The sequence below is a fragment of the Anastrepha ludens genome, chromosome 2 (assembly GCF_028408465.1).
Source record: "Anastrepha ludens isolate Willacy chromosome 2, idAnaLude1.1, whole genome shotgun sequence".
Lineage (NCBI taxonomy): Eukaryota > Metazoa > Arthropoda > Insecta > Diptera > Tephritidae > Anastrepha > Anastrepha ludens.
Window position 1 is genome coordinate 27654802 of NC_071498.1, and position 15547 is coordinate 27670348.

A 15547-nucleotide genomic window follows, 5' to 3' on the forward strand; every position below is an offset into this window, starting at 1 on the left:
CATCACTGGCGATTGATACCGACTTCAGCTAATGCGTTTGAATCGAGCTCTCAAAGAAAAGCGGCCGGAATGGGACGATAGACATGACACACTGATTTTGCTGCATGACATCGCCAGGCCACACGTTCCTAAATCGCTTCAGAAATATTTAGAGGGATTTAATTGGGAAAGCTTGCCCCATCCGCCGTATTCCCCAAACATTGCACCTTCGGATTACCGTCTGTTCCGATCAATGCAGTGAGCCCTTATTGGAGAATGGTTCACTTCTTACGAGAGCATCGCAAATTGGCTCAATGAATGGATAAAGTCAAAAGAACTCGAATTTTTCGTCAGAGGAATCCGTATGTTGTCTGAAAGATGGAGTAAAGTTGTAGCTTCCAATGGCACATACCTCACATAATATCATATATTATTTAGGTTAGGTTAGCCTGGTTGGCAGCAAGCCACGCATAGAGCTTTTGGTCCCTAGCGATACCTGATGGAGACCGACATCTATGAATACTTAAAGTATACATCATGTAGGATGTCAGCGCTTTTGGCGAATCTAAGCAGCGCTTGTGAGACGTCCCCCAGACCCTCAAACAATGGGACTCCCAGGCATTTTAAACGCGTTTTTGATAATGCCGCACAAACGCACAGAAGGTGTTCTAAAGTTTCCTCAACATCCTCTCTGCATTTCCTGCATTTGTCTGTGTTAGCAATCCCTATCTTGTACGCATGTGCAGCCAATAGATTATGACCTGTTAGCATACTTATGATAGTTCTGCAGTCCTTTCGCGAGAGCGTAAGTACGAATTGAGTCAGTTTTTTGCCTTTAGTTCTACACATGACTTTTTTATTTTTTAATTGTTTAAATAATTCGTAACTTTGGCTAAGAAAGGACAGAAACTTATTCCCATACCCAATATAATATTAATAAAAATCTACAAATATTAATAAGAAAAACTTTTATTGACTACTGGTGCCAAAGTGAGCTTTCGTCGTTCTAGGAAGGTACTGAGATGCATGTATTTGCATCTCTTTCGCGCCATGCGCTATAGGAGTGTATGTGAGGGTTAATCAGCATAAGTCAAACTGCACCAAAACATGGACTCCAAATAATTATACGTATTGCCTATATTCCTGCTTATAAAATTCGGGTTTAATGACCGTCCTACGAGTTGGTGTTACCAGCTTACAGTAAAATTCAATACTAAATAGAACAGAACAGGCGACACTGTACATATGTATGTGCATACATATTGATACATAAGTTTTCTACATCTTTGAATCGCCTCTACGTATATGTATGAGTTTTCTCTCAATACACCTTTACGTTTTAGTTAATACCCAAATGATTTTTAACACATTTACCTTTTAAGGGATCGCATTGTTGACTTTTATGCAACTGAAGAAAACAAAAAAGGAATATTAAGTAACACTTTCGTTTTACTTTAGGTCAACGAACACAACGCTCACAGGCATAGAGATATACATGCCTTCTTATGCACATAGTAATTTAGTAAGTGCTAATAAATAGATTTTAATTTAAATTTGCTTCGTTGAACCCATCGAATTAATAGAAAGAGCCCGCATTAATGAATTATTCTTAGCGATCGTCTGCCCCTGCCTTCATTAAATATCCATTTTAGGTGCACATGCAAAGCGGATTTAAATGCGTCAAAAAAAATTATAAAAGTAGCCTGATTTATTTAAGCCATAAGCAATTGCTATTCGTTTGGCAATTCATGCATATCTGCTCGGTGTTTTTGTGTGAAAGTCGCAAAAAGTTAAACGGTGTGTTTTAAGAATTACTTCTAGTTCAATTATTCCGGGCAAAATCCTCGATAATGGCGCCTCAAAAGGAAACACAGCAGTCAAAATTGTCTGAATCGCAAGATGTAGCCTCGAAAAAGTTTAAAAAATTCTCGAGATCATTTCCTGAAACCGCGGGTGATGATATTGTTATATCAGGGATGGCTGGAAAATTTCCAAATTCTCATAATATTGAGGAATACGAGTACAATCTCTACAATAAGGTGCTTGATAACTTTACAATAACTGCATAACTAAAGGAAATATTTCTACTCTATTCATTTTTTACTAATCAATGAAAATTTCAAATTTGAATTCGGGAAAACTTACCAAATGAAGCCATATGAGTGAGCAAATATTAAAGGCGAAGGGAATTGGAGTATAATGCTTTTGTTTTAAGATTGTTGTGTGCATAAACAATGGAAACTACCGGTTTTAGTTTCAGAAATTTTTAATGGCAATAATACTCGATTTTCACATGAAAATGACCGCCGAACTGCTGGTCCTCAATTGACTTGAATGCGACTACCCCGAACCAAAACAATCTAAATGCATTAGGAACAAATGTGTCAAAAATATAAAATCTAATTTTTGCTTAATTCTACTTGTACTACATTTTACTACTCAGAAGTTTGCCGAAAACCGACCGCTATGAAAACAAAAAACTTTTTATTATTTGATGTTCTCGCTATCGAAATTGAGGTTTACAAAATGGTAATCACTCAATACCCCACCCAGATACGGAAGTTGCAATGCTTTATATGGCATTATATTTTGTGTTCTCAAAATAAAAAAAAAAATTAATTGTAATAAATTTTAATTTTAATTTTTTTTTTGTAAATATACCACGTCCTTATAAATTAACTAAAAAGTAGAAAATAAATGTATGCCGCATGCAATATAATTGAAGTGATATAAGGGGTTAGGGGTAGTCAGAGGCCTGAAAAAATGTTAATTTTCAATAATTTTTTTGCTAATCAATTGCTTTATTTTACAAAAATAAAAGCACAGCATTAATACATTCAAAAAAAAAAAAATAATAATAATAACTGTAAAAGTTATCGCTGTTTGTGTGGAGCCCGTTTCTCCAGAGTCTTTTGCGGTAATTAACACAAGTCCTTGGAAATTCATCTAAAATCAATCGGACAAGAGAAATTAGTTTTACTAATAGATAATCTTGTGCCTGATCGAAGCCTTTTTTTTTAATTAACAATATGACGGCCTCAGAAAATATTATTCAGATTTTCGAGAAAACCGACAATTAATTGTTAAAAAAAAAATTGAAATTTTTTAACAAAAATCCTTCGATCTGGCACGAGTTTTTTATGTTTTTCAAAAGCAGTATCAATTTTATTGAAATCAACCAGATCAAAAAACATAGTTTTAAGAAAAACGCTTTTACAGTTTTTGTTGTTGTCCGAGCGCCCTTTGTTAATTGTTGAATAACTCGAAAGGTATTTGTCGTATTCACTTCAAATTATCACACAATATTTTTAAGATATGATACTTTAAGAAAATGCAAAAAAAAAAAAAATGTTTCGGAGTTCACAGAGAGAACGTAGGTTCGAATCTCCGTGAAAAACCAAAATTAAGAAAAAGTTTTTCTTTATTTTTTCTTCTCGGCAGGCAATGGCAAACCTTCTAGTGTATTTCTGCCATGAAAAAGCTCCACATAAAAAAATATATACCATTCGGAGTCGGCTTGAAACTGTAGGTCCCTCCATTTGAGGAACAACATCAAGACGCACGCCACAAATCGGAGGAGGAGCTCGGCCAAACACCCAAAAAAGGGTGTACGCGCCAATTATATATATATATATTAGATATAATTGAATATAAGTAAGTCTACAGATTATAATATGAACTCTTTTATCCAAGAAAGAAATTGAAATTTTATATTGCCGCTTAGATCTAATATTTTTTACCACTATGGATCAATTTCTGCTCTATGTGCGATCTACAAGTTTAACTAAGTCTAACCTAAGTCCAGCCCTATCATTTCTACTGCGCAACTACCTTTTTATAGAGCGATTTTCAGTAATCTTAATTGCTTAAGCTTCATTTTAAGCCTGAAGGCTCGAGTGGCTATTATTAAAATTTTCAAAGCAAGACTTATATGTGTATAAATATATACTATAACAAGGTGCTACAGTGAATCAGAACTTTTGAAGTGACCTGATGAGCACTGTAGATCTAGCCGAAAACGTCGCGAAACCGTGTTCAAAAAATTTTTAACAGCCTCAAATTTTTTATTTGTCGTTAAAAAACCGAGTTTGGGTGTTTTCCGACACTTAGAAATTCGTAGCTCGTCTGCCTTTTATCCGATTTCCAATCTTGAAACAGTTTTGTTGAGATAAATGTTAGTCCTTCTGACGTATGTCTTCTATTTTTCACGCTAAGCTAAAATAACCACTAATTTTTCAACATAAAACTTAAATTGTAGTCAATTTTTCCAATTTTTGCGAGTTTAACGAGATGTTGTCGATAATATTGAAATGAAAGGTGTATTTATTAGTGGAAAATCTTATAGCTGTTATTATTCGCGAAATACGTGTATAATTAAGTATATTTACTCATAGCTGTGTCCATTCCGAATCTAGCAAACATTATTTCATCAAAATTGAAAAGAAATTTTCCAAGTGAAGAACGTTTTTGTAGAAATAAAATTAAAACAGAACATTCTCGAGTTGAACATAGACCGTAGAAGAATATTATAACGTCAAAAAAAATAATGCAAAAAGTAACGCAATTTTCTGACTTACTTCTACAATTTTCTGACTTATCCGGACGTAGTATTACCTAACTAAACCTCACCTAACCTAACGTTGTCGAAATCAATCCAACCATACACAATGTGAGTTAATCGAACCCATTGTGCTGCTTTTCTGCATTGCAAAAGGAAGTCATTTTGATTAGTTTGCAATGCCAACCTATCCAAACTCGACGTAACCTTGAATAACTTATCCTAATCTCACTTCACTAAATAGGACCCTGCGTAACACAATTGGACCGATTGCATTGTATGTACTTCTATGAGTACTCGATTCAAAATATCTATAAATAAACGTAACGTATCTTTACCTATGTTTTGATATGTTAAATATATTCATAGTTATGTAAACTTATTGCTGTCTTTGAAAATTAGCCGCAATGAGCAGTAAAGCACTATCGGTCATGCGGTATTCTCTCGCAGTCTCGGTTCAGCTGGATTTTCAAAAATGTGGAAAAAATATTAAAAAAAAAAAATCGTAACTTTTACAGTTTTCAATGTATGAAGATGAAAAATAGCTTATTTCCAGCACATTTTTTTGGAGTTTAAAAATATGTACGAGTATATATTTGTGGTGCCCGTTGGAGAATAGTGGCCAAAAAATTGCATCACATTGAAAAAAATGTGGAAAAATTGCACAAATCAGAGCTTGTTATTGAAAAGTTTTTTTTTTAACGTCAATTGTTCAATCTTAGAATTATATACATTCATAACGCACATACACTCCCCTTCCCAAGACCATATTGAAACAAAAAATCGGTTGAAAAATGGGTTAGTTTTGTATTTTTACTTCATCAAAAACACCATAAATCGGGTTTTTAACAATAAATAAAAAAATTTGAGGGTGTTTTGAATCATTTTAGTGTATCATGCACCGAGATTCGAACCTACGCACCTCCGAATGGTAGTCGCGTAACAATCCTTTCGGCTACGGCGGCCGAAATCACATTAGCAACTATTTTTATTTTACGATTTTCTTTACGTCGACGATTTGAAAGACTTTTCTATCCGAAAAGATGCAGAAGACGCAGAAAAACTTTATTGTGATCTGAATAATCTCCATTTAAGTCACAGCTCTCTTTAAACATAAAAAACTGCTTTCACATTACTTTTTCTAGGCGTCAGAATTCTACGAACATGCTGTCCTTTGTTAATAGCCTTGTGCTACACAATATAATGGAAATTAAGGATCTTGGGGTGACTCCAAGAATTTTTCATCAGCTATGTCAAAATCGTACCCAGTTCTAGGTTTTATTCGACGCAATACTACTGAATTCTCGGAGTCGTACACTTTTGAGGTTATATACACAACTCTCGTCCGTTCGCATTGGGAATACTAAGTTATAATTTGGAGACCAATTTTGAGTTAATAGACTTGAACGAGTTCAAAAAGTGTTTCTAAAATATGCTTTGCGTTCGCTAAGGTTTGAGACTCCTATTCCGTCATACGATTCTCGGGGTTTGTTAATTAGTTTCAGCTCTTTGGAAAAGAGAAGAACTGTTCTATCCTTGTCATTTATCTACGTCATAATTAATGGCAACACTGATTGTTCAGTTTTACTTGAGCGGATATACTTTAACGTTCCTCTAGAAGTCTCCGATTTCTAGCCTTTTTACGGGGAAAAGCATAAAACTATTTATGAAAGTAATGCACCTATTACTCGTACTCTATGAGAACTGAACTTCTTTTCAAAGTCGCAATTTTTTTATTTCTCTCTATCCAGATGTGATTTTACAAATTTTTTAAACTCAATTATTTCTCAGTAGCCAGTGCGTGACTATCTCGCCATTCCATTCGCACCATCGTCGTATGCTTCCAGCTTCAACTTCACGTCGGCAACATAGTTCGTCCTTCCTTTCTTCATTTTTGCTTTTTTGGTCGGGACATTTCTATGTTCCGAACGTTGTTGTTGGTCTAGTGCCATCAACTTTAATGAATACGTCTTGAAATAAATAAAATATTGAAAAATGTGATATGAATGCATGATTCAACTATTAAAGGTTTGCTCAGTAAATACAGTTTGTTTTTCAAGTAGATAGTAACATACGAACAATTTTTACTTGGGTACCAAAACTATAAATTTACGTAGGTAAAACGTAGTCTAGTATGGCGTAAGTATGTTAAAGTGTGTTTTTAGTCAATTAAATTTGTGATGAATCTGCTTCTTCTATGAAATAATTTATTATGATCCTATTTGCCTATCGCACCGCAGTCGGTACTTCGTTACCGGACTAACGCGGAGTTATATCCCAACATGTATGGGTAATGTTAATGCTCTCGTAATCACAACAACAAAATTCAATTCAAAATTGAATTGAATTATTGGACTTATTTTAACTATTTTGTGTTTTAGTTCTCATTAGACAAATTCTGCTAAAAACTCCTATTTGCACCATATATTTGCTTATACACTACATATGTACCATACATATGTATGGTATATGAAATTAAATTTACATTGTGCATGAACAATGAATTTTAAAATAACTTATTAACATTCAAATATTCATTCTAAATTAGGTTTTGAACCGTTTGCAGCTTATTTCCATTTAAATAAAAGAGTACATTTTTGCTACTATATATTATCATCAAGAGGGATTTAATTTTTCTCCCTTCTCACCCTTTCTCACCCTTCTTAAATGCAACCTTATGTAAGGGAGTGTCAAAATTCTAATGTCACAAGTGAGAAAACCTTTAATAATTGAATCATGATATGAATGTAAAAATTGAAATTTGAATGACATTGGAACTGAAATTAATTTTTTATAAATCCCCGCACCACAAATCCCCCATTAGTTAGCACATATACGAGTATAATACCATATTGATCTACATATATTTCTTACAGATTGATATGGTAGATGATGATGAACGTCGCTGGCGCCATTTCAACCCTGAGATTCCCAAACGAGCCGGAAAAATTCATGATTTGGAAAAATTCGATGCCACATTTTTTGGTGTTCATTTCAAACAAGCCCATACAATGGACCCACAAACGCGGATTTTGATCGAAACAGCTTATGAGGCTGTGATAGATGCAGGCATAAATCCGAAAAACCTCCGCGGTACAAAAACCGGTGTTTACGTTGGTTCGTGTATTTCAGAGTCGGAGAAAACTTGGTTTTATGAAAAAGTGTCATCCGGAGGATTTGGCATAACCGGTTGTAGTCGCGCAATGATGGCAAACAGAATTTCTTATTGTCTAGGTTTGCAAGGGCCGTCTTTTTTAGTAGATACTGCTTGTTCCAGCTCAATGTATGCCTTAGACAGTGCTTTCTCTGCTTTGCGTAGTGGTGAAATAGATGCAGCAATTATTGGAGGATCGAATTTAATATTGCATCCGTTTGTAACCCTTCAGTTTGCTAGGTACGTAAGAGGTTCTGCACATATTTAGAGTATAATATGTTTATACATCCTCAATACCTAAGAATCGGTTTAGTTATAAACTAAAATATTTTTCAGACTAGGCGTATTAGCATCTGACGGCTACTGTCGACCTTTCGACAAAAATGCATCTGGTTACACGCGAGCCGAAGCAATAAATTGCTTGTTCTTACAACGAAGGCGTGAAGCTAAACGTGTATATGCAACCGTTGTTTACTCAAAAACCAACTGCGATGGATATAAGCCCGAAGGAATAACATACCCCTCTGGAAAACTTCAAGAACAACTAATCGCTGAATTTTATAACGAAATCGATGTGAAACCCATTGACTTAGGGTACTTGGAAGCGCATAGCACTGGAACTGTGGTAGGTGATCCCGAAGAGTGCCGAGCAATTGATAACATCTTATGCAGCCAGCGCAAAGAACCTTTACTTGTTGGCTCAGTAAAATCGAATATCGGCCACTCCGAATCGGCTTCTGGCATTTGTTCATTGGTGAAAGCGTGTCTTGCATTTGAAAACGGAAAGATTGCTCCAAACATAAACTTTAGTGAGGTGAAACCTGAAATTACTGCTTTGTCAGAAGGCCGCCTAGTTGTGGTAAAAGAGGTCGAGAATCTGGAGAAACCTTACATAGGAGTCAATTCTTTTGGTTTTGGGGGAGCTAATGCACATGCCCTTTTAAAAGGGTTCGACAAGCCCAAAATAAACAATGGCGTCCCAAACGATGATATTCCCAGATTGTTAACATGGGCTGGAAGAACTGAAGAGTCCATCAATGAAGTGTTTAATTCAGTGGAGAAAAAACCATTGGATGCAGAGTTTGTCGCATTATTACATAATATACAAAAGGAGGAGGTCTCCGGCATGGTATTTCGGGGATATGCCGTATTTGAGAAATGCGGAACAGAGCGCGTAAAGACCCTTGTTAGAGACGTTCAACACTTTACTGGCATAAAACGCCCTGTTGTTTGGGTATTTAGTGGTATGGGTTCCCAGTGGACAGCTATGGGAGCATCACTATTGCAGATTCCTACTTTTTTCCAATCTATTACACGAAGCCATTATACTCTACAATCGAAAGGACTTGACTTAATGAACATTCTAACATCAACAGATCCGACTATATTCGATAATATAATGCACTCATTTGTAGGCATCGCTGCAATTCAAATTGGTTTAGTAGACGTCTTACGTTCATTAAATATCGAACCTGATTACATAATTGGGCATTCCGTGGGTGAATTAGGTTGCGGTTATGCTGACGGATGTTTCACTGCAGAACAGATGATTTTGGCTTCTTACTATCGCGGAAAAGTCAGTTTAGAAATGGAGAAAATAAAAGGTTCGATGGCGGCAGTAGGAATGGGCTACAAAAATATTGTGAACATGCTGCCAGATGTAATTGAAGTGGCTTGTCGAAATAGTTCAGATTCGTGCACTATTTCTGGTCCAGCCGATGACATAGCTAAATTTGTGGCAGATTTAAAGGCAAAAGATATTTTTGCCAAAGAAGTTCCTTGTTCAAATATTGCTTATCATTCGCGTTATATTGCCCATATGGGTCCTGACTTTCTAAAATATTTGCAAAAAATAATACCCAATCCAAAACCTAGAAGTGCAAAGTGGTTGAGCACCAGTGTACCAAAGAATGATTGGGAGCAATCAGGACGCAATCTATGCTCTGCAGAATATCACGCTAACAACCTTTTGAATAGTGTTCTTTTTGAGGAGACTTTCGATTTGCTCCCCAGAAATGCATTAACGATTGAGATTGCACCACACGGATTGCTACAAGCAATTCTAAGACGATCAATGCCGAAAGGAATTCATATTCCTCTAACACAACGTAATAATAAAAATAACACTTTGTTCCTGCTCACCGCTTTAGGAAAGTAAGTATAAAGAAAAGTTGAAAATTTATAGATTTACAAATTTGCACATCATCATCATTCATTACTTTTCAGATTGTTCAGCTGTGGAGTTACCTTCCCTGTGGATAAGTTATATCCAAAAGTTGAATTCCCCGTATCGAAAGGTACGCCTGGTATTAGCTCGTTAGTGCGTTGGGACCACAGTGAAGATTGGTTTGTAACGAAATATGAGAATATGAAAACTAAGTCGAGTGGCGAGCGCTTGTTTAAAATAAACTTGAGTAGTGATAATGAGGAATTTCTGAGCGGCCACATTATTGACGGCAAAATCTTAGTTCCGGCTACTTGTTATCTCCAATATGTGTGGGAGACATTTTCTTTGATGTATCACGGGCCCAGCTACATGGACGTTCCGGTTGAGTTCGAAGATGTGCGTTTTTTGCGAGCAACAAATATGACTTTAAATGGAAATGTGGAGCTGAATGTGATGATTCATTATGGAACAGGACAATTTGAAGTACGAATTTATATTTTGTTGAATTTAAACGATATGTTTATATGTTTACTTCATAATTTTAAAGATTACCGAATCGGGCAGCTTGGTTGTGACTGGATGTATACGTGAAATTGAGAAACCAACAATACCAAAACCTTACGGGTCAAATGAGAAATCAAACTTCCCACTGTTGTCAAGGAAAGATTTTTACAAAGAACTCAGGTTGCGCGGTTATCATTATAATGGTGGTTTCCGTGCGGTAACTCTAGCACGTGGTGACGGCCTATATGGCAGAGTAGAGTGGAAGTATAATTGGGTCACATTCATGGATGCTATGTTGCAAATTCAAATTTTGGGAACTGATTCGCGTACTTTACTTATTCCAACCAAAATTCGCAAGTTGCGAATTTATGGGCTGCACCATTTTGATCTCATGACCAAAATGGATCCAGAAAATCGCGTTTTCGATGTTTACGTTGAACCTAAGCATGATCGCATTGTTGCTGGTGGTATTGAATTAATTGGACTGCATGCCAGTCCTGTACAAAGGCGCAAAGCTCCTGGCATACCTGTGCTTGAAAAATACCAATTCATTTCACAATTTCCAACACCTGTCCTTAACTTAAAAGATGCTGTGCGCGTATGCGTTCAATTAGCGCTAGAAAATACGCCTTCATTGAAAATGAAAATTGTAGAAGTAGGCGCAGTCGACAAAGAACCGGTTATATCCAACTTTGTAGAAGCATTAGAGGACTTGCCTTTGGTAACAGGTGATTGCTTGCTCTTCACAGATCAACCAGTGGATGAAATAGCTGGAGTCCATATAGAAACTGCAAAATTTACAAATCAAACGAATTGTCATTTTATCGTGGCTAATGACCTTTTCCGTGAGCAAAATGATGTTGTGGCAAATGCAGCTTATAAGAGTCTGGTTGAAAATGGTTACCTAATTTCAAAAGAAAACTCGTCTTTCACTCAATCCAGTTTTGAGGTTTTTGAAAATTTCAATTTAATCGCAAATATACGTTTGACTGGCGATGAGAAAATTTTATTACTTCAAAAAGTCGTTAAAAAACTCGCGTTTGAACCGGTGGTTGTGAAAGTTTCTGAGAAAGACGATGAATTTGCGTGGATTTCACAAATTCAAACAAATCTTGCCAACAAAACTCCATTAGTGCTTTATTCCTACAACGAAGTTACTAATGGCCTTATTGGGCTTGTGAACTGCTTGCGTAAGGAGCCCGATGGAAATCTAATTTCTTGCTTTTTCATAAACGATAAGAGCGCTCCTCCGTTTGATTTGACGAACTCACTTTATAAAGCCCAATATGCACTGGGTCTTGCTGTTAATGTGTATCATCAGGTATTCGATTGACTTTTCAAGAAATTTTGTCTATACTAAAGAATTTTAATTATTTAAAATAGGGCAAATGGGGCTCTTACAGACATTTACAGTTAGCCTGTGACATCTCGCCAAAGCCAAGATCAGATCACATCTATGGAAATGTCATGCAACGAGGCGACTTATCCACCTTGCGCTGGTTGGAGGGCCCTTTGGACACCAATACATGCTCCGTTCGAATTGTGTACTCGTCACTTAACTTTAGGGATGTTATGTTGGCAACTGGCCGCTTGGCTGTTGAATTGTACGGTAGTAGTCGTCTTGACCAGTTGTGCGTACTGGGTTTGGAATTCTCCGGAATAAACATGAAGACTGGTAGGAAAATCATGAGCATGGTCGCAAAAGCCGGAGCCGCATCTTTTAACGAAAGACCACCTAAATTTATGTGGGATGTCCCTGACCACTGGACTCTCCGAGAAGCAGCTACAGTTCCAGTCGTATACATTACCGTATACTATGCATTTTTCATGAAAACAGATATACGCAAGGGAAAGAGTATTCTTATTCACGCAGGAACTGGTGGGATAGGCCTTGCAGCCATACGTGTCGCATTGGCTTACAATCTAGAAGTATTTACCACTTGCAGTACGGCTCTGAAGAAACAATTTTTATTAGAAACATTCCCCGAATTAAAAGGTAATAATTAACGCATAAAAGGCAATGATAATAAAATAGTTCATTAAATTTTTAGAAAGTCACATTGGCAATTCTCGAGATACATCTTTTGAAATAATGATACAACGTGAAACCGAAGGCAAGGGCGTCGACTTTGTGCTGAACTCATTGGCTGAAGACAAATTATTAGCGTCAGTTCGTTGTTTGGGAGCGGGCGGCCATTTCCTAGAAATCGGAAAATTTGATATGTCCAACGATACAAAACTCGGCATGAGCTGTTTCCTTAAAGAGATAACATTCCACGCAGTCCTGGCTGACAGGCTAGAGTTCGCTGCAGATGAAGAGATTTATGCAAGTTCGAATTAATAAGAATTTATGGCTGTTTAATTTAACGCTCTCTCTTTGCAGTGTTTAAAACATATGATTGATGTTGGCATCGAAAAGGGTATTATTCAGCCCCTGCCATATACAGTTTTCCCAGCTCAGGATATTGAACAAGCATTCAGACATCTCATAGGTGGAAAACATATCGGCAAAGCCTTAATTCAAGTTCGCGAAGATGCAGAATCGACAGTTACGTTACCAGTTAAAGTTCTAAGTCAACTTTACTTTAAACCTGACCGCAGCTATATAATCCCTGGCGGCCTCGGCGGTTTCGGTTTAGAGTTAGCAGATTGGATGGCAATACGTGGAGCACGCAAATTGGTGCTTAGCTCCAGCCGTGGCATATCGAAGGATTATCAAGCGTACAGGATAGCGTATGTTTCGAAAAAGCTTTTATTGCAATATTGCCTTTAACACTTCACTTTTTGATTACACTTTTCTTGTAGTTTATGGAAAACATATGGTTGTGAAGTTATTGTCAGTATGTTTGACATAAGTACCATTGAGGGTTCTATGGCCTTAATTAATCAAGCTGCAGAAATGGCACCCGTTGGAGGAATATTCAATTTGGCAGTAGTCTTGAGAGATGGAATATTTATGAATCAAACGAAAGAAAAATTCGTGGAAAGCTTTGCTCCTAAAGCCACGGCCACAAAATATTTAGACCAGTTATCGCGTTCCCTTTGCCCTCATCTAGAGCATTTCGTTGTATTTTCGAGTGTTTCGTGTGGTCGTGGCAATGCTGGACAAACAAACTATGGAATGGCAAATTCAATTATGGAGCGCATTATAGAGGATCGAGTTCAGCACGGTTACCCCGGAAAAGCGATTCAATGGGGAGCGATTGGAGAGGTTGGTCTGGTCGCAGATATGGCTGAAGATAAGCTGGACATGGATATTGGTGGCACTTTACAGCAACGCCTTTCGTCTTGCCTATTTGAATTGGACGTGCTCTTAGCTAGTCCGGAGCCGATAGTCTCTAGCATGGTGGTTGCTGAAAAACGTGCCGGGCGCAGAGGAAATGAAAGTATACTGGAAACTGTTATGAACATCATGGGCATTCGAGACTTGAAATCTGTGTCCTTGGGCACTACATTATCTGAAATAGGCATGGATTCTCTAATGGCAGTTGAAATAAAGCAAACCTTGGAAAGAGATTTCGATCTTACACTGACGCCACAAGATTTACGTGGGCTGACATTCCAAAAATTGCAAGAATATGCAGATGCGCGAGAAAAAGAGAGCACGGAAGCTGTGAAAATGATATTTTCCTCAGATAGTAATCTTCTGGGAATGGAGATTTTATTAAGAAATCTGGGTGATGAAGCACGTTGCAATGAAGTTATGATACCTCTTCAGACATCGGCCGATGCTACAAAACAATCAATGTCACCAATTATAATAATACCGGGCTTGGAAGGCACAGCAGGTCAGGCATGGTACAACATGGGCGCACATATAAACAATCCTACATTTGTTTTACAACTTCACAAATTCGCTGACTATTCAACGGTTACCGACGTTGCTGCAGCATGCTTTGAAGTAAATATTTTATTTTATTCAATGTTATTTAGTATTATGCAAATACAAACACCCTTCCACATTTGCCAAGTGATATTACGTAATAACATTTTTTCTCTTAATAACTATTTTTCAGTATGTCAAAGCAGAGTTGAAGGCTACAGAACCTTTTTATATCATTGGATATTCATATGGGGCATTTGTAGCTCTACAATTGGCTGCAATGTTGGAAAAAGCCAATTTTCGAGGGCAACTTTTATTCATCGACGGAGCTCCGCATTTCCTTAAAAAATTAACCTTAGCCCATTTAGGCGATAACTTCACCGATATTGATTTATATAATGTACTTCTTACCAGTATTGTAAAACAAATATATCCAGACGAGCCTCACCAGTTAGTTATCTTAGAGTTTGGTAAACTCGACAAATTAACTGATAAAATGTCAAGATTTATGGATTATGTAAGCAAGCAAGACTTATACAGTAAAGAATACGCACATAACCTGGTTAATGCGATGTTTCAACGCATTCGTATGGCTGCCAATTATGACTTGGATAATATTGATGTATTGACAACACCAATCACCTTAATCAGGCCTGCCGAAGTATCATTACAGGATATAGAAGAGGACTATTGCCTATCAAAAATTACAACAGGAAAAGTAGTTCTTAAAGTTATTGACGGAAATCATACTTCCATGTTGGACAACCCTGTTTTGCCGCAGATAATTAACGAAATGAATCCTGCTCTTCAGGATGACAAAAATTTTGAAGAATATATTCGCAATGTGAAACCAGTGGTTCCACTGGTTTAGTGTGACCCCCATTTCTTACAATAATTACATGTAATTATATATAGAATGATATGGTTACTTTGCTCATAAAACAGTGTTATATGCCCTTTACAATAAATATATTTAACAAATGAACAAATTTGGTTTCATTGTTTTTAATGGAACCCGTCGGGCGTCTTACCTTTCAACAAACACGAACGGAGGGGCGCATTCTTGAAATGGAGACTCCGCAGATACAGCTGAAATGTACTGATTTACTTTTTAAAAAGCCCAATTTAATAAGCAAGAGAACTGGCAGAGGACTTGAACATTGCGTATGAATCCTTTCAGGATATTGTAGTTACAGATTTTGGTTTGCGCCAAAATGATTTCCAAGACGGAATTTGACCCAACATTCAACAATCGAATCCCATGAGACGAGACGTGGGTTTATGGGTACGACACGCAATTCAGACAACAGGCGAGTGAGTGAAGTGCTCCGAATGAAGCAAGCCCAAAAAAACCACATCGTT

At 36.9% G+C, this 15547-nt stretch overlaps 1 protein-coding gene across 1 annotated transcript; it reads left to right on the forward strand.

Annotated features, from left to right (window-relative positions):
* Positions 1–1724: 1724 nt before the first annotated feature.
* Positions 1725–15168, forward strand: LOC128866816 (fatty acid synthase). The gene is made up of 10 exons (XM_054107809.1): positions 1725–2018; positions 7414–7931; positions 8028–9845; positions 9918–10341; positions 10406–11683; positions 11746–12358; positions 12414–12688; positions 12746–13095; positions 13168–14263; positions 14379–15168. Exons 1-10 carry the CDS (start codon positions 1830–1832, stop codon positions 15054–15056), a joined length of 7239 nt encoding a protein of 2412 aa, XP_053963784.1. The 5' UTR covers positions 1725–1829; the 3' UTR covers positions 15057–15168.
* The last annotated feature ends 379 nt before the right edge of the window (positions 15169–15547 follow it).

What these genes read in the sequence shown, in the direction of transcription:
- LOC128866816 (XM_054107809.1), top strand. Translation starts at nt 1,830, where the DNA reads ATGGCGCCTCAAAAGGAAACACAGCAGTCAAAATTGTCTGAATCGCAA. An exon ending in AGTACAATCTCTACAATAAG is followed by an intron (nt 2,019 to 7,413) that starts GTGCTTGATAAC and finishes TATTTCTTACAG; the next exon opens with ATTGATATGGTAGATGATGA. An exon ending in CTGCTCACCGCTTTAGGAAA is followed by an intron (nt 9,846 to 9,917) that starts GTAAGTATAAAG and finishes ATTACTTTTCAG; the next exon opens with ATTGTTCAGCTGTGGAGTTA.